Below are 18,916 nucleotides of genomic sequence, written 5' to 3'. Positions count from 1 at the left end.
CCTTTGTGTGGACACATCGTGGTCACCATGGTTACAGCTACTGTTCCAGAGAGTTCTGCACGCTGCAGCGTCACCTCCCACTGGGAAAACAAACTTCGCAAGGATGGAGTATGGAGGTCACAGGAAGTGGGAACATTTCTGGCATTCCTCAGCCTCCAGCAGACCACCACAACGCTCCTCTGGAAGTACGTCCTTCACTTTTCAGCAGGGTTGAAGTTGGTTCTAATATTTTGGCAGCCTTTTTAGCTATGAGAGGGGCTAAATATGATGTGATGATATTGTTAATATGTTTTTTTAATGTGATTTGAAAAAATGGAGCGTTATCTTGGAAAAGTAGGAATTTTTGATATTTTATCAGATGAGGGCTGCTCAATGTGCCGCAACAGCATTTCATCAGGACCACCATGTTAATAACAATAACAATAAATAAATAATAGTCATATTTTTTTCAACTTTTGCCTCAGTTTCAAAAATCAAGTCCCACTTTTTACCCTTGCGTCCCAAAATGGTTTCCCCTCATGGAAGTGCAATACATTTGTAATATTTATTCCCCCCACGCCCCACTTTGGTCGAATCAAATCGCTTCGGTAACATCAAACCTAACAAAGGTTGTTTTTAAATGTATGTTTTTATGCTCTTTTTGTTATAAAAAATAAACAAATAAATATATATAATGTGTATATATACACATATATATATATAAAAATACTTACATGTGTGTATGTGTAATATATATATATATATATATATATATATATATAACACACACACACACACACATATATATATATACACATACATATATACACACTATACATATAAACGTACATGCTATATACATGTATATATAGATACATACATATATCTATATATATCTATATCTATATATCTCTATATATCTATATATATATACATACACAGTATATACATACATATATACACACTATACATATAAATAAACGTACATACTATATACATGTATATATAGATACATACATATATATGTATCTATCTATCTATCTATCTATATTTTTTAATGATTATTTTTTCCCTAGTCACCCAAAAAGGTGCCTTGTGGTTTAAAGCAATTAAACAGACAAAAAAAACCCATTTGATACAAAATGTATTTCTTTCCTCGTTACATTTTGCAACGAACAACAACATTTATTCATCTTTATACAAACAAACAAACAAAAGAAAACGTCCAGAAGGACAAGTGCAAAACTGCCCGTCATCCACAAGCAGAAGACGACGACAACAGCAAAAAGCAAGTAAAAGTTAACATTGAAAAAAACACTTCAGTTTATCCATCTTAATACTAAACGCACGATTTTATACCGCTGAAGGCGAGCATCATCGGTGTAAACAAGTGTGAGCTTTGAGCCGGTTATTTTAGCAACGCGTGAAGAGCGTCAATCTTGCGGCACTCTCACTCTGACTTTTTGAGTAAAAGTTCAAATAAAAGTTCAAATAAAATTTAAATTAAAAAAGAAAAGAAAAAAAAAAAGGTGTGACTTGTGCAAACGCCCAGAAGAACAACAAAACAACAGAAATACGCCGTAAGGTGATGTGGACACAGTGTGACATGGTGACGAATCATATGTACAGTAAGCGACGTGCGTTTTTGTTGTCTTTATACCGAAATATTTGTTGTTTTTAACATTAAAAAAAAAGTGCTACAGATTGTACTCAAAATGTGAGAATGCTGCCATTTCCATTCAACGCAGGTTTGCGGGATGTCGAAGAAGCTAAAGTTATACAAAAAAACATAAATAAACATATAAAAATTGTTTTTTTTTTAAACTTCCTTCACCAAAAGTTCATCACAGAACGTTGAGAAGTCCGAGTCACCTGAAGAGGAACCTCCTTATCGTCTTGATAAACAGGAGGTGTGGAACATCTCAGCAGGAAGTAAAGAGTTCAGCATCTCCACAGCAACGGGAGTCCTTCCTAGCAGATGAGCTCCTGCTGGATTTCGGGCCGCGTGGGGAAGGGTGGCTCGGCGAAGGAGAAGGCTCCGCATCCCGTCTTCAGCTCCCCCTGGCACGGGCACGCCAGGTAGGATCCGATCAAGTCCAGCTCCGGGGAAGGTGCCGGGCTTTCGGGCTCCGACTCGGACTGGCTGGTCTCCGGCTCGTCCAAAGACGTGTAGGAAGACCTGGTGTGGAGCAGGTGGGGATGGGGGTGAGGGTTCAGCCAGGGGTGCTTGAGACATTGCTCAGCCGTGGCTCGCTTCCTGTGAAAACAAAATGTCGCAGATCAGTGGAAATTCCATGAAAAACTGAAGAGTGGAACAAAAAACACTCGTCCTCCTTTGTCGATCAAAGATTATGCAACACTGAGGAATCTTTGAGGTCTCCACGCTAATCTGCTGCAATTTATCAATACTGACAGCACAAAAACATCCACTAATCCCATTTTGACACAAAAAATCCCCCTTCAAAATCACCTAGTTTCAGACAAGATGGCTCTTTGGGCGAGTAGAGACTTAATGAGGTGATGGGCTTGAAACACGATCATGTGTCATGTTCTGAAGCCCTACGCTGGCACTAAATGATTTCCCCAACAAAAACACGCTTTGCCTTTATTTTATTACCGTTGCATTCGGCTTCTGTTAGCTTTTTAGTGATTTTCAGGAACAAAAAACTGAGTGCACAGAGTCTGATCTAAAAAGAAAAAAGTGTGATGTTTGGCAAAAGGTTAAGTTAGCACAAGTGCTAGCATGATTTCCCCCAACAAAAACAGACTGTCAACCTGTACCGTTACGCCCTCCTTATCTCGACTTTTTAGCAAATGTAGGTAACAAAAAAGCACCACAAAACACAAAGTTGGACAAGTTTTAGCTAGCTTGTTCCATTTAGCCAAATGATTGCAAGCGCACTAACACGATTCCCCTACAAAAACACACGTTGGAATTATTCTTTACCACTACAGCCTGTTTGCCAATTTTTAATAATGCTTGCTAACAACAAAAAAAACCAAAACAAAACATGAAGGTCTAGACTGCAAAAACAGGGTTCTGCTAGCTTGCTACTGCTGAAAGTAGCTTAATATGACAGTTAATTTATGAAGGTCAAGTTTGTGTTCAATTTAAACAAACTCCAGAAAAAAGTTTTATATTAGTAAAACATTTATGGACCTTTTTTAAATAAACATAATTCCTTGTTAAGGTGAAGCCACATTTTTGCCACATTGCAGCGTGCTAAAACTAACGTAAACGTAAAAAAACGAGTTACTGCTAGCTTGCTACTATTAGCCGCAGGTTGCTAAAACTTATGTTCTCATAAAGCTGATCAATTAGTGTTCAATTTAAGTATAAACCCAATAAAAGGAAAGAAAAAGTGTGATGTTAGTCAAAAACGGGGATTTTTTTAAAAAACCACCACACAAAGGTAAAGCTAGCACTAGTGCTAACATCATTTCTCTGACAAAAACACACTTTGTCATTATTCTGTACCATTACTCTTGACTTTTTAAGTAACAAAACTCCAGAAAACACAAAAATGAGTTATTACCAGCTTGTTAGTGTTAGCCATAATCACACCTTGCTACAACTCATGTAATATTGTACAGATAATCTTTCCAAACAATGTTGAATAAAACTGCTCTCATAAAATGGACACAAAAAGTTGTGGGTTTCCCCAGAAAGGTCAGACCTGACGTGGTAAAACGGGTGACCAAAATGAGTCACGTATCCGTTTTGGAGTAATCAGAACAAAAATGACTCCATTTTTTTTTTTTAAAGGAGATGAAGTCACAACTTGCACAAGAGGAAACAGACTTTTTGCCCAAGACGGCGATTTAGACGCACATATCCGCCTGACTCAGATCCGGTGCGTACTCGTGTCCTCACCTGGGGTTTTTCACCAGCAGGCATTTGATGAAGTCGACGGCCATCGGGGAGATGTCCTCGAAGGTGTCGTGCGAGTACTCCACGCTGACTTGGGAGATGTTGAGAAACGTCTCCTGCTTGTCGTCGCCCAGGAAGGGTGACTCGCCGGTCAGCATGACGTAGGTTAGAACCCCCACGCTCCTGAGAGCAAGACGATGGGTCAGGTTTGAAAGTTGCAAAACGTGATGCTAAAAAGTAGAATAAAGCGCTCACCACATGTCTGTCGCAGTGCTGATTGGTTCGTAGTTCAGGATTTCTGGCGCTAGATCGCAAAAGAACGGTAATTAGCCGACGGGTAACCTAAAAACGACACAAGTGCTTCTTAAAAGAGGACTTACCGACATACTCCGGAGTACCCAGAATCTCCCGGACCTCAGAGATGCTGTCCATATGTCTGGACAGGCCAAAGTCCACGATGCGGATGTCGCCCAGAGGTCTAGCGCTGGTCAGTAGGATGTTCTGCGGCTGCGGAGGATCAGACGGACGTGAAAGGTTATGTAACCGCCGAAGGGATTTGGCACTTGAGATGAAAAGAATCCCGAGAGGATTTGGGAGTCTGCTTCGCCAGTCTGCATCTGACAGTGCCTCAGATCTTCGACTAAGCCAATCAGGGAGGAGAAGGGAGGGTTATTACATCCGATGACTTCCTGGACGCATTGTTAGGAGTGCACAATGACTTTGGGGTTGGTTTGGACAAACGCCAGGTTTGCTTGGGAACCCAATCTCTTGACACCGCAGTCAGGACCCATTTTAGCGCTAATAGGGAAGGATTATCTCATCTGGAGGACAGGGTTCGTGAAGGAAAACCACAATGACAAAAGCCACGTTACCTCATCTGCTGTTATTAGACGGTTCCCCTCATGGGACACCAAACCAGCTTACATAACAGACTAAAACACGCTGCCACCGCCGCCTCCAGGGAATAGTCTGCCCCGTATCGTCACATAATCTCTCACGAAAACCCTCCTCACCTTCAGGTCCAGATGCACCACATTGTTCCGATGCAGGAAGGCCACCCCTGACAGGATCTGCCTGGCCAGCCGGATTACGTCTTTCTCCGTGAAGGCCTCCTCGCTGTCGGCCACGCACTGCTCGAAGATTTCTCCTCCGGCCGCGCTGCAAGGATAGGAGGAAAAGGTCAAAGGTCATATATTGTAGTATTTCTCCACTAGCATAGCTATGTTAGTTACAGTGCTAACCCTCCAGTCACATTTGAACAGCAACATCATGCTAGGCTGGGCTACTCGCTGAAGAAAAACAAAATGAGACTTGGATCTCCCATGTCTGTAGCTGACTGACTCCTGTGCTGCATTTTAAGACATGTAGTGAAGCCTGCTAGTTAGGGGCTGGCTACTTTTGCATCCTAGGGGACCTTTAATGTATGTAAACCAACCGGCTCCATTTTGAGTGTTGCATAACCAGGAGTCTCCTGTGTACTTTGGTGTGATGATATCAGCGCTAATGAGAGTCATTGCTGTTCTACAGTAAATGTTATTGCACACTGGCCACCGTTACGTGCTGCCTCTCAGGGGGAAAATTACACAAGATAAGCACGGCGGCAGATAAGGACTCCTTGGGCCATCAACACGTCATGAACATGCATTTTTTAATGAATGTCAACAATGAAGGTGAATGACAAGGCAGGTAAAAGCTGTCAGGTTGGTAACAAGACACTTTAAAAACCATTTTTTGCGTGGGTGATTCAAATAATTTGTGGAATAATAACTCCTCCTGCCCGGTCTTGCTGCACTTGTGCAACAGCATCAAGTACAGTAAAGCGAGGACACGGTAGACTTCACCGATGCCTCCAGCCTCAACAAAAAACTGGAAGCATCTGTGGAGGATTTTGATGTTTTTTGTTTTTTTTTATATTACATAACCGCGGTAGCGCCCCCCCCCAACTAGATTCAGCTGTGAACATTTGCAGGATTTTGAGGACACACGCACACAGCAGCAGCGGTTGGATCTGATGGACTTGTGTTGCGGAAATCCCGAAAGAGTACAGATGAAAATGAAAACACGCCTTTGAGGATCCCCGCATTATCAGTGAGATTTGGACGACCTCCCACGTCACAAATGAACTAACCAGTCAACGGGGAAGGCTCCTTTGCACTGACGAACGTCTTAAGTAAAAAATGATCAACCGCAACTTTCCAAGAAGGCATGGCAAGCAGACATCCTCCCCTGCAACGGGGGGATTAGACCCCCTCCAGTACACCACATGGACAAAGGGATGAGGTCAGATCAGCCCTTAATCTCCAAGTAAGGTACTTTTAAAATGGGGAAAAGGGGGCAAAAATATGTCTAGGACTTACAAGCGTACTTCTTTGAGAGTAGTCCAGCCCAAGTAAGGTTTTAGGTCCGCCAACGGGCCGAGTGCAGTCATGAAAACTGCCATGTTCTCCAAACGTAAATAAACAGAATCAGGAAATGAAAAGTCTAACCGAGGGTTAACCTTGCTGGCTAAGACAGGGGCTGCTTTTTTAACTTACGAGGTAGATATCGCAATATTAAAGCCATATTTCGATTTTTCAACCGGACTAGTTTACAGCAGGGGTGTCCAACCTTTTTTTGCTGCTGCTTTTGTTTTTTGTTTTTTTGCTAAATTATATTTTTAGAATGTGCCACAGGACAATTAAAAAAAAAAGAAAAAAAAAGACGTGGGCCTCAAATGGCCCCCGGGCCTCCCTTTGGGCACCCATGAGTTACAGTGTTTCACACAGGACTGCCACCGTCATCGTCTAGTTTGCATAACCATCCATGTCGTGTTTATGGACGCTATCGGTGACAAAAAGTCAGCAAAAACCATGAAAAGCAAAAGACAAAGTTGGAGTAACAAAACTGCACCAGTGGGTCGGTTACAAAACACTCTTGGAACCCGATAACGTATTTTTCACCGTTTGTTTACACGGTAACGCTGGAGCCTCAAAATGCACCCCCCCAAAAACATAATTTTTGCACCACATTTTCAAAAGACTGGTGGAAAGCGGATGGAATGAGGTTCCCGAAGTCTTTATCAATGCATGTTCTCCAAGCGTAAATACTCAGAAACAGGAAACATCCACTTCAGTTTACCCTCGCTGAGACACAAAGTCAACATTGCAACTTTCTGGTGTGTTTTGGTTTTGCTAACCCGCTGTTAGCACATTAGCGAGCTGCTTACGCAACATCTTTTTCACCATGTCTTTACGCGATAATGCCGCTTTGAAGCCTGAAGTGCACAACATCTCACAATGCATATCAATGTGGACGTTGTTTTTTTCTTTTTTTTCCCCAACAGACGGTTGCAAAGTGAGTGGATGGAGTGAGGTTCCCCGGGCTGACAAAGTTAGCGCCACAACTGCTGTCGTTAAAATATGCTTTCACAAGTTGATACGCAAATGCTTCTCTTTATTCCGCTACTCAGCTGGTGTTCTTCAGTGTGAAGATGTTTAGCTCTGAACCACACCACTTCACAGGAATTTTCCTTTTTTGTATGTACTTTATTTATCCCACAGCGGGGAAATTAACTTGTTACAGCAGCAAGCAAGCAAGATACGCAAGTAAAGAGTACAGTGTAAAGAATGCATAGTGACTACAACATGGTTCAGGTGCGCACTTACTAAGGGACAACGCCACCAACTGGCATGCATATGACATCAAAAGCTTTCCGACAGTGCTGTATAAACATAGCCTAAAAGTTTTAAGCTTAAAATCTGAAGCGCATGCAGATGGCGGTGGGGGTTGGGGTGTTCTGCGGCAGGCTACTGGCTGCAGCTGCACGCTAAGCGCTGAGAATTCAAGCGTCTGCTTCTCTGACATGACTGAGGATGTGGTTGCGGCCATGAGAAATGTGTGCGCTTGGCGGCAGGAGTGCTACTTTTAGCAGCCTTGCTCACTTACTGCCCGCACAGGAAATGGAGATAAAAAAAAAAAAAGGTTTGGGAGAGCGAGCCGTGTGACCCAGATGATTGCAACTGAACGCAAAGTGAAAGACCTCGTTAAGAGATAACCTTTTTGTTATGCATAAGGGCAGAAATTTGGACTTTGACTTCCTTGCTGTTTTGTCTGCGGGGTCGCGTGGTGGCAATACTTCCCCTTTTCCACGTCACAGAGATTCTCCAGAAGCCTCGCATGCGCAGCGCTAGTCGGGCGTGTGGCGAACAGCTCACTAGAACCATTGGCATAGCATAGCCACAAATGTGCGACGAGTTAGCGCTTAGCTCCACACCACACAGTTAGGGTTGTTTCCCAATTTGTTTAAATTTCCTGTGAACGTTTTAACACTCTTTCAAGAGGAATTCCTCACACCGGGCTTTCCCAAACTTGGCGTTCTGACCTGTTTTGGGTCCGTATTGAGTGAAATATGGGACGCTCTTTTATTGATCCTCACAATTTGTTGACTCATGTTTTTGCAATAAATGTGTCAGTTGTGTTTGTGTTTTCATATCTTTATATGCGGTTTAGGTTGTTGGGAAGCAAATGTCTGCTTTGGCCCCGGCTAGTTTGCTGCCTAAACGGGCTGCTGTAGGAATCAAAACAAAAAGTGAGAAAAGAAAGACAAAAATAATTAAAATTGCTAGCAATACTATATGTGCCTACAAGAGACTGGTGGAAAGCCAATGGAGCGAGGTTCCCAAAGCTAGCAAAGTTAGCACAACAATAGGTTAACTTTGGTACTGTTACAAGATGGTGCAAAATGCTGTATTTCTTGACTTTGCTGCTGAGTTTGCATTTTTCCAGTGTGAGAGACGTTTAGCTCTGAACCTCAGGTCTCTACATTCCATTGAAGAATTTCACTAATTGTCACTGAACTGCAATGCTACAGTATATGTGCCAACAACAGGCTGGTGAATGGAATGAAGTTTCCTAAGATGACAAGGTTAGCGCAATCAATCTGTCACAAGATTGCTTTTATATCTTGACATGCTAATATTTTTTTTACTTTATTTAGCAACTTAGGTTGTGTTTTTCCAATGTGTGAGAAGTTTAGCTCTGAACCTCAGGCCTTTTCATTCCATTGTTCAACTTAATTTTACTACTACTGATTAAAATGCAAAACTATGTGTACCTACAACAGGCTGGTGAATGAAGTGAAGTTCCCTAAGAAGAAAGAGTTAGCTCAACCAATCTTCGATACCGTCACAAGATTGCCTTGATATGTTGACATGCTAATATTTCACGTCTATTTAATAACTCAGCTCGTTTTTTTTCCCCAATGTGTGAGAAGTTTAGCTCTGAACCTCAGGCCTTTCGTTCCATTGTTGAACTTAATTTTACTGATCTTGATTAAATTGCAAAACTGTGTGTGCCTACAACAGGCTGGTGAATGGAGTGAAGTTCCCAAGATGACAAAGTTAGCTCAACCAATCTTTGGTACCGTCACAAAATGGCTTTCATATCTTCACACGCAAATAATTCTCGACTATTTAACTACTTAGCTTGTGTGTTTCTAATGTGTGTCTGGGATGTTTAGCTCTGAACCTCAGACCTTTGCATTCCACTGACAAACTTATTTCTACTGATGTTTAGTTAATTGCAGTGCTACATGTGCCTACAACAGACAATTGTTTGGGACTGTTGCAAGATTGCTTTCATGTCTTCACATGCTAATATTTCTCAACTTTATTTAGCTCCTTAGCTTGTGTTTTTCCAATGTGTGAGATATTTAGCTCTGAACTTCAGGCCATTGCATTCAATCATTCGACTTAATTTCCCCTGATCTTCACTTCACAAGCATTTTTCCCTTAACGCCAATACCTAATTAGGACGTTCTTCCACCGACCTCTGACGTTTTCAGATAATCATTCGTGGAAAGCCTTTGGCAATTAGAGACAAAGCCTGCGTAACCCACTTTTCCTGGCACGGCCCAGGCGGCGACACGTGATGTGGGACATTTCAGGCACGAGGTCTAATGGCGAGCCTTTCATACTTTTCCAGCGTGACGTCTTACCATTCCAACACCAGGATGATCTCTGTGGTGGTTTCGTAGACCTCGTGCAGCGCCACAACGTATGGGTTGGACTTGGCCAGCTCCAGCACGGCAATCTCGTTCAGGATGTCCACGCGGCAGTCCTGGCCCTTCCGCCGCTTTCTCTGGAACTTGGCGGCGTACTGCTTCCCCGTCGTCTTCTCCACGCACTTCTTCACCACCGCAAACTTTCCCCTGGGAAAGAAAGCAGGTGAAGAGTGAGAGAATTTTAAACAGCAGGACAAATATAAGCGTTAACACAAGACAATGGGCCACACACAGACGTAAAAAGGTTGGACAGTGCAGATGTTGCTATTGGGCTCAAATATGTGCACAGGAAATGCCAGTGGACACTCTGCACACTTGCTTTTCGCCTGGGGGATGAATCTGAAACTTTTCCATGTTCTCAACTCCTGTTTACATGCCTGTGTAACTTCACAAGCCTAAAATTTTGTCTCAGTCAACAATGGAATCAACACATCAGACCCAATCGACTGAAATTTCGGCGCAAAATCCCAGATCTGACCCAGAAGTTAGTGTTTTTTCCCTTCACCCGTGCACCACTCCTGCACAAAATGTAGTAAAAATCCCTAAAGTCACTTGAACAGCAAAACAAACGGCAATAAAAACATGACTTCCTTGGCAGGGTGCTGCCTAAATGTTCTCAACAGTCATTAGCTTGAGTCAAAGGGCATGTGTGGGAGTGGCCAGGATGTCCAACATGAGCTGACCCCCCCCCACCCCCCTCCAAAGACATAATGATCCCCCCCCTTAACACAGCTGACAGCAACATGGACAAATGGACGTTGTGGACAATGTGTTGACGCCTCCACACAGAGGCCGTGACAGTCGTACAAAAAGCTAACCAGTTGGTACCAGGGACAGTCAGAGACCACCCACCCGCCCGGGGGCTGGCGGGGTAGCTGGCGGGGGTCAAAGCGTCCGTGGATGCTAACATTTCGATCCAGCAGACAGAATCTGAATGAAATGTCCAGAGGTTGAAACCCAGCACGGTGCCGCTTATTTTCCCAACATTCCCACACTGTGCTGTGGACCTAATCCTGTCTGGTTCTGTTTTTGGGGTTCGGGTCCAGAAGGCTCTGTTGGTAGTCTGTGAATAGTGATGGCTCATTGTGCAAAAAGCCCCGTCAGAGCCTTTTCAAGTTAATTAGCCCCGTGGAGAAGCGCACCATGTGGGCTGGGAACTACATGTGTGCTGAAAGGATGTGATCAATGTGCACTGAAAGGAGCCATGAGGGGTCTTTTAAAAGAGGGGTCAGAGGTTACCACTAAACATGGCCGTCGTCCAAATGGCTGTTACAAAACATAACTTTACTTCCCTTCCTCTAAAGCCCTGATGAGTCCAGCTATGATGATCAAATAGCTCCCATTACAGTACAGCCATGGCTGTAATTAGTGGCGCCCCCTATTGGTTGTCCTCAAAATGCTTTGGAAGACATGCTACCTCTCTGAGAATTTGATGCAGAAATGGAATTCCTGTGTGATTTTTGTTATGCATCCCGTAGTGTGAGGAGAAATGTGCACACACAGGTTCACGTTCCTGCTTGGTATGGTACAATCGGACATACTCATCACAGAAGAGCTTCACCACCAGACAAAAATAGGCCAACTTGATGAAATAATTAGGCCACTTTGATTAAAAAAGACAAGAGCTGATGATTTGCCTTTAATTTCCGGCCACTAACTATAGCTCTAATATGCTTGACATACCTTCTAATGTAAAATCTTTTAATTTAATCTCCTGGAATGCCGCTCTACACACACACACACACACACACACACACATGCACGCACACACACATAATGTGATTACAAGGCCCGATTTCAAGCTGATATTACGAGGAACAAAAGACACGGGGAGGGTTTTAATGTCAAAAAAAGAAGAAGAGGGGAGGAACTTTACAAGCCCCCCCATCCAACACACATGTCCTGGCTGCTGTCCCAGGATATCCCAGGGTGTTTGGCTGCATGGGTGCTCCCCCTGGCCTCCTTTATTTAGCTTTTGCTCTGCATTTGCAACAGCATTTGATCCAGGCTGCCGTGCAACAAATAAATAGCCCTAATGTGATCCAATACAAGAGCTGCAACAAAAATCCTGCATTCATAACAGCACTTAGTTAAAGTGACACTTTCTACAGTTTTTGTTGCCTTATTTGGGTTTATGAGCTGGTTAGAATATGAGAAAGAATTCTGAGCATGAGACAAGCAGTGCCAAGTGCAACATTTGTATTAATCAACTTGTGTTTCTGACAGCATCCCATCAAAAATGAGCATTATAGTCTTACTAAAAAGGCTGATTTTTTGATTGAGGTTTTGTATGTAATCTGCGCAACTCGATAAAAGAGAAATGCCACCAGATATACAACAATAATGTGAAATGTTTGTCAGTGTAAACATGACCGGTAACTTCTTTCTTTGGAACAACATCTGGAAGCCCCCATATCATTGTAGTTTGAATCCAAACATTTTCAGAATGTTCTTTTACACAAGGAATGCCAGGATCTGCAGTTAGCATGAGTTTCAGTCACACGTGCAGAGTGCAAAATAACTAACGTGATTAACACGTTAGCTTGCAAAGCACCATGGGAAGCCCCCCAGGAGCTGAAACGTGTCTGATGTGATCAAATACAAAAGTGTAACAAACAATACAGCTTGACACGATGTATACACTATGACAATATGGAATGTTTTGCTTGCCTTGTTTGGCTAAATGAGAGGGTTACAATATGAAACTGTTCTGAGCATAAAAATGTCAGTGAAAAGTTCAACCATGATAACAATCATACTGTTTCTGACAGTGTCAATCAAAAGTGGGAGTTATAATCATTCTAAAAAAAAAAAGGGTGTTTTTGTATGTAATCTGTGCAGACGTACTTGGAATTGTGCGCTTCAGGCTCACATGTTAAGCATACAATTTGATAAGGACAAATACAGCAGTATAATATTGATAATATCAATAAAATAAAACAAACTAATTAAGACTTACCGGCCCAGTTCTTTGCCCACCAGCTCATAATTAGCTGCAAAGGGGTCTGATTTTATCCTAGTCTGGATTTTCGCCACCATTCCGCTCTTGCTGTCCATCTTCTCGGAGTTTATTATTACTTTTTTTAACGAAATGAAGCGTCTCTGTCTGTTCTTCCACGGACAAAACAAAGATCAAGTAGAGGCGAACATAGTACGTGGGAATATACTATCAGAGGAAGGTGCGTAAAACCGACTGTCGGATCGTTAACTGTTTCCTGACTTCCTCCTACTCATTCCCACTCTTAAACTCCGCATGTACGCCCGCCTCTTTAGGTGACGTCACACCCAACACACCAATGAGAGAGTGTTGATAGGCGAAAAGGGTTGCGGCAAATCGAATGCAAACTACCCAGATTGGCTGTGATGCGTTCAGGGGTTCATATGTCTGTAGGCGCAGGTAAAGATATTTGTCATAATGACGTTTTACTTTACGGGTTCACTCGCGTTCATCTGTTTATCCATACAAAAATACTGTCCTCAAGTAGTTGTCAGAGTAAATGTTTGTCTTATTTGTGTCGCTTTTTAGTGGTTTAGTGGCATATTCTGGGCGTGCAATGAAGCACATTTCACATTGCTTCGTCATCTTTTAAACAAAACAGACATTTAGGTCGTTTTTTAAAATATATTTTACCCGTTTGCACATCTTTGCTAAACTTATAAGCCATATCTATCATATGTCTATCAAAAATGCCAATCAAACATATATATCCTGCATTTAACATTAAAATTCTTTATTATGTCCTGCATGTATTCAATCATTGGGTTCTGTCACTGTTTTTCTTTTGTATTTAATACAGTATTTAATACAGGATTGTTTTCATTGCGTACTTCATGAAGCGTTCCCAAGCATGGCATGTTCACATCCATCTAAGGACACACGCGCGGTGCCAAACATACCAGGCACGACGCGATCATCGGTATGTGCGTTGTTTTTACCGCCGCTGCTCGGCCTGGGCTTGGCCTCTGCCGCTCCAGGTGAGACTTTGGCGGTGAAGCTGGCCTCAGGCTAACGGGAGCATCTGTGGGAGAGTCCCAGCGAGACAAACAAGCGCTTGTCCGTCATTTAAGAAGAATTCCAAGCATCCCCGGCAGCGGGCTCAGCGTTGGCGAAGGAAAGTGATGATGATCCGGACCAACTGGTTGTAACTGTCGACTAACTGTTTACTGGCAAATATCTGCTGTCTAAGCGGTTTGGGGCCAGAAATTGATACATTCATTACAATTGGGCATTAAAGAAAAAATCCTCCATATGTTCAGATTAAATTTTTTAACATCAGGAGGTTGCCTTCAGCCACAGCTCTTAATGCCAATGTTTATTGATGGTTAATTGAATCGAGGTATTTATTTGCAGCATGAAGCTAAAACAGTGTAGTGATTCATATAGACCTGTGATGTCATAATGAAAGAAGATAAGATGGTGTGTGCTTGTGCGATGGCTCAGGGCACATATCTATTGTTGGGTCATGTGGTGGACATAGCCGTTAACGTAGCACACAGCGAGCGATTGTCCACTTTTAGCATGGCAAAGCAAATTGCGTTGCAGTGATGTCAAAGTGAAGCATTGACGGCATTCCTCCAGTCCCCCCTGAGTCATTACAAGGTTGCATAACCCCTTCTTACCTGAAGACCTGGCAGAGGCGCTCTGAGAAGCCTTGATCGTCGGGGGTTGATGTTCAGAGCAGCAAAGGAAAACACATACCAGCAGAATTAGTCTGCCAGCTCGCCGTTTACTGTAGCTCGTGTGAATATGAGAAGTTTGGTCGTGACCCGCTAACACTTACAAGAGCTGCAGGACGTGGGCCCGTCCCAGTAAAGCGTCCAACATGTGGATGTGATTGATGCTCAGTAGGGGTTTTAATGAGGTGCACGAGGATGTGATAATGTTTCACTGAAGATATATAGCGCCGCTGTGAATGTGCCTTTTGTCCACAGTGCTAGCTGGTACACCACTACAAGTCATGCACGGTGCATGTTCACCAAATGTTCCCACTGAATGGTACAGTCCATGAAGTAAATACCAGTAGCTCAATACAAGGAATTCAACCATGACACAACTTTAACTTTCCATGGGAAGTTTAGCTAAGAAATGTATTTGTACACTCCCCTTATAGAGTGGAACATTTGGTGTCATTTCATTTAATCCCAATATAAATTCTTGTCATACACAGACAAACAAATATATACTTAATCATATTGTTTATGATGTATACTATTATTTGGACATTTTCCATGGGAATTAATGTCAAGTTTTATCAAAATAAATTGATTAATATTTTAATTTTGTCCTATAGCAGACAAGCATGCAAATATATAATTATTAATATTATTTTACAATATTTTCAATGTTTTATCGTTATTGTAATAATATTTTTACAGACATTTATTTAAATTTAATACATATTTTTATCAGACCATTTCGTGTCACTGCCCTTTTTTTTATTTTTTATTTTATTTTAATGAGACAAATTAAAGATACCGATTACTGTTAATTTCAATATTTAATTTTTCCTTTACAGGCACTTTTCTAAATCCAAAAATGGTATCTCCTTCAGTTTTATGCAAAAAATAGTATCCCCATCTGTTTTGACCCTAAAATGGTATCTCCTTCTTCAGTTTTGAGCCCAAACTGGTAAAACCTTCATTTTTATGCAAAAAATGCAATCTACTTCAGTTTTGACCCAAAAATGTCATCTTCTGCTTCAGTTTTGAACCATAACTGGTATATCCTTATTCAGCTTTAAGCCAAAAATGGCTTCTCCATCAGTTTTATGCAAAAAGTGGCATCGCTTTCTTCAGCTTTGCAGCAAAAATGGGACATCTTTCTTCAGTTTTGACCATCTTATGACTTTTATCCACATCACTAGATAAGGAAACCACGCTCAAATGCCGTTTTCATCCACTTGGGCATCGCGTGAGACAATCTAAAAAACACCCTTTGGGATGCAGAAAAGGCAGACGTCGAAACCCCCGGGTGTGCCTTTACATGCGCGGGGACAGTGGTCTGTTAAATATTTGCCCCCATTTCGCCCTGAATACCTTGCCTTCAGGCCCGTTTAGTCGCTTTTGTAAACTTTTTACTTGTGTGACCCAATTCCAAGCGGAGGAGGAGGAGACGGGAACGAGGAAGCAGACCATCACTCAGAGCTGGCAAATATAAAGTCACTCTGTGTCCTTGTTAGACCTTTGTAAGGGAGAGATGATGTCGAGAAAAGACAAACAGCTCTCACTAAGTGTATTTAAGAATGAAAGAAGAACCCCATATGAACCCCATATAATATTTTTTGCGTCCCAGTTAACCAAATACCTGGAGAAACTTGCAGCCGGTAATTGTAGTGAGCGTCTTGGTGTTTGTAGCGTTTATAATAAAGGGGTTGTTTACACAATCAAGTCTTATCTGATTTCTGCAGTGGCAGGCGTCTCTGCTGGCCTAAACACTATCAGAAGCATTGACCTACATTTACAACTTTTTTTTCTAATATTCTAATATTTGTTCCATTCAATTGTAGTAATTTATTCCCAACAGTTTATTAGCATCATTCCGCAGCGTGTCTCTTGGCAGCACTGCTTCCAGCATGTGTGTGTTCAATTGTTTAGCTTCTATGTGTTGCCATATCAGTGTAATCTGTCCAGTGCCTTCAGAGTTAGGAGTGCTGGCCTGATGTCACTTAATGAGCACTGGGACTGTTTCTTCAACCAGTCAGATTCCAGATTTGCCTTTACAGGGCCAGCTAGCTGACCCGCAATAACGGCAGCTGTCCTCTGATTGATTGATCAGAGCAAAACAAAGCGACACTCGACAAGCAGAAGGTGGCGACCAAAGGTTGTGTGATGCAACAAAGTTGCCCATCACCAATAAACAACAGAAGAGTAGTTTGTACTGCTTATGATTTTGTATATTATTGATGATATGTATAATAATGGTAGTGCTAAGAGGTAGATGGGGTCACTTTAGTCCCCACTGAAGGCCCATGTAAGAAATGCAAAGCCTGCCATGGATTTTTGGGTACAAATTGTGCCGTAAATCACCACAATGGCTCTCGACATCACTTCCACATTGAAGTATGGTGGCCGAAAGGGGTCAAAAAGTCTCAATATTAGACTGGAGGACACTACATCACTGTGTGTCTGATTCCAGATCAGTTGTATTCGCATAAGCAGCAGATAGAAACATCCCTACACCTCCTGACTAATTTATAAGCTAGTGTGTGTGTGTGTTTGTGTTCGACTTGCTATTTAACAACGGCCTGATTTAATACATGCTTTCACCGAGGACACACACTGGTGTCATGTCCAATGTAAAGGGGGTGCAAAAGGTCTGACACCTCATAAAACCAAACAGTCCAATAGCGGCGCTTGATTTAGGTGGCTTAAACACGCCACCCACGACTTCTACTACCACCACGACTATACCGTGGCCGAAAACAACAACAAAGAAGTGACACAAGGAAGGGAACAGCGGCGTTCCCAAACATTTGGACGCCTCAGGACATGCACTGCTGACGCTCAAACCGTATTAAAAGTTAAGTTCCTAATCTCTTTTGGCAAATGGAGGAAAAGGGAAAACACTCTTGAGGGATAAAAATAAGACGTGCCAATAAGCTTTTTTGATCAAGAACAGAAACGTGATGTGTGGTCAGCAAGTCAGACTTACCTTATTAAAAAGACGCTGGAATTTCCATTCACGACGGCTAACATGGATTGCTTATTAGAAGTACGGTAAGTGCAAGCCTGTTTAGTATCGACTCTCTAATGCTGAGGTCAGCAGTGGACCAAAGGTCAGGAAAGATTCAGGCAAATTTTGGTATCGATCCAACTAAACAAAACTCCTTTGGCTTTTACCTCCAAAGCTCTGATTCCCTGAGTGTCTATATAAAAACATAAAAACAACAAAATATGAACAACACAAACAAAAAAAACATAGATATTTGTGAAAATAAACACAAGATAACTTATCACATTAGTATCCATCCAATACTGACACCACTCTAAAAGTAAGAGCCTGGACACAAAAGCTTCCCGAGTATGCGTTTAAAGACGAAAGGTTGTGCACTTAAGAACATATTCATAAAGTAAAGACATGATCGGGCAGCTTTCATGACATATTACGTGACGCAACTTAAATATTGCAAACCAAAATACTGTCTGATATTTTTGAGAGGTTAGATTTCACAAAAAGCTGCTGTCTGCTGTGTTATTTTTACATTTAAGAGCATGGATTTCACAAAAAGATTGTAAAATATACTTTTAAAGCACAAAAGGCTGTGCACCCAAGAACATATGCATTAAGTTAGGACTTATTGGGCAGCTTTTGTGACATTTTACTCTGAGCCAAAATGAATATGTGGGTTATTTTTATATGTTTGCGATATTTACCAGTCTAGAATGCTGAAGCATTTTCTCTTACTACTCATTTTCATTGTCATTTTAACCATGCGTTGTGTATTTGCCGTGTGAAGCGTTCCCATTTGAGCTCAAGTCAACCAAACCGCACCAGAGTTCAACTGCAAGTGGACCAAAACCTCTCTCTCAAGCGGTCTGGGTCCACGGCGCTTGGATGATTGTGTTAACCAAACGACTGACCAAACGAACCGTACTAGCACCAGAGTTCCGTCCAACCGAACCAAACATGGCCAATGTGAACGCAGCCTGAAGAGAATTTGGTAAAGGTCATGGGTTCATTTGACTGAACATGCATACAAGTTAAGTAAGTAAGTTAGATATGGTAATACCAGAGAGCAATAAAGAGTACTGAGTGTTTTTTGGTGAAGGACAAATTTTGCTTGATTCAATATTGAGGTATTTCTCGCCACCTTATGTTGTATCTTTTTAATGTGACATTTCTCATATTTTCACCTATTATGATCCCCAGAAATGTATTTTCGTTCACCCTCTCAATGTCCACACCGTCAAATTTGGCAATTTTAATTAGCAGCGCATCAATTTAATGGGATGAAGACTCAGAATGTACTACAGGTGCGCCTCTGCCGCATTTTTGGATGCTAATTAGACTGAATTATCAAGTTATT

The 18,916-nt window shown here is 42.0% G+C and overlaps 1 protein-coding gene across 1 annotated transcript; it reads right to left on the bottom strand.

Moving 5' to 3' along the window:
- Positions 1-1,019: 1,019 nt before the first annotated feature.
- Positions 1,020-13,108, bottom strand: stk17al (serine/threonine kinase 17a like). The gene is made up of 7 exons (XM_054760587.1): positions 12,850-13,108; positions 9,825-10,037; positions 4,864-5,008; positions 4,231-4,357; positions 4,106-4,154; positions 3,854-4,033; positions 1,020-2,236 (listed from the first exon to the last, which is right to left on the bottom strand). Exons 1-7 carry the CDS (start codon positions 12,945-12,947, stop codon positions 1,951-1,953), a joined length of 1,098 nt encoding a protein of 365 aa, XP_054616562.1. The 5' UTR covers positions 12,948-13,108; the 3' UTR covers positions 1,020-1,950.
- Positions 13,109-18,916: the final 5,808 nt, after the last annotated feature.

The sequence above is a fragment of the Dunckerocampus dactyliophorus genome, chromosome 18 (assembly GCF_027744805.1).
Source record: "Dunckerocampus dactyliophorus isolate RoL2022-P2 chromosome 18, RoL_Ddac_1.1, whole genome shotgun sequence".
NCBI lineage: Eukaryota > Metazoa > Chordata > Actinopteri > Syngnathiformes > Syngnathidae > Dunckerocampus > Dunckerocampus dactyliophorus.
The sequence above is the reverse complement of the archived record's forward strand: the minus strand, read 5'-3'. Positions and strand labels throughout refer to the sequence as shown.

What these genes read in the sequence shown, in the direction of transcription:
- stk17al (XM_054760587.1), bottom strand. Translation starts at nt 12,947, where the DNA reads ATGGACAGCAAGAGCGGAATGGTGGCGAAAATCCAGACTAGGATAAAA. An exon ending in TGGTGCATCTGGACCTGAAG is followed by an intron (nt 4,358 to 4,863) that starts GTGAGGAGGGTT and finishes GATCCTCCGCAG; the next exon opens with CCGCAGAACATCCTACTGAC. An exon ending in CTGCTGGTGAAAAACCCCAG is followed by an intron (nt 2,237 to 3,853) that starts GTGAGGACACGA and finishes TTGTTTTCACAG; the next exon opens with GAAGCGAGCCACGGCTGAGC.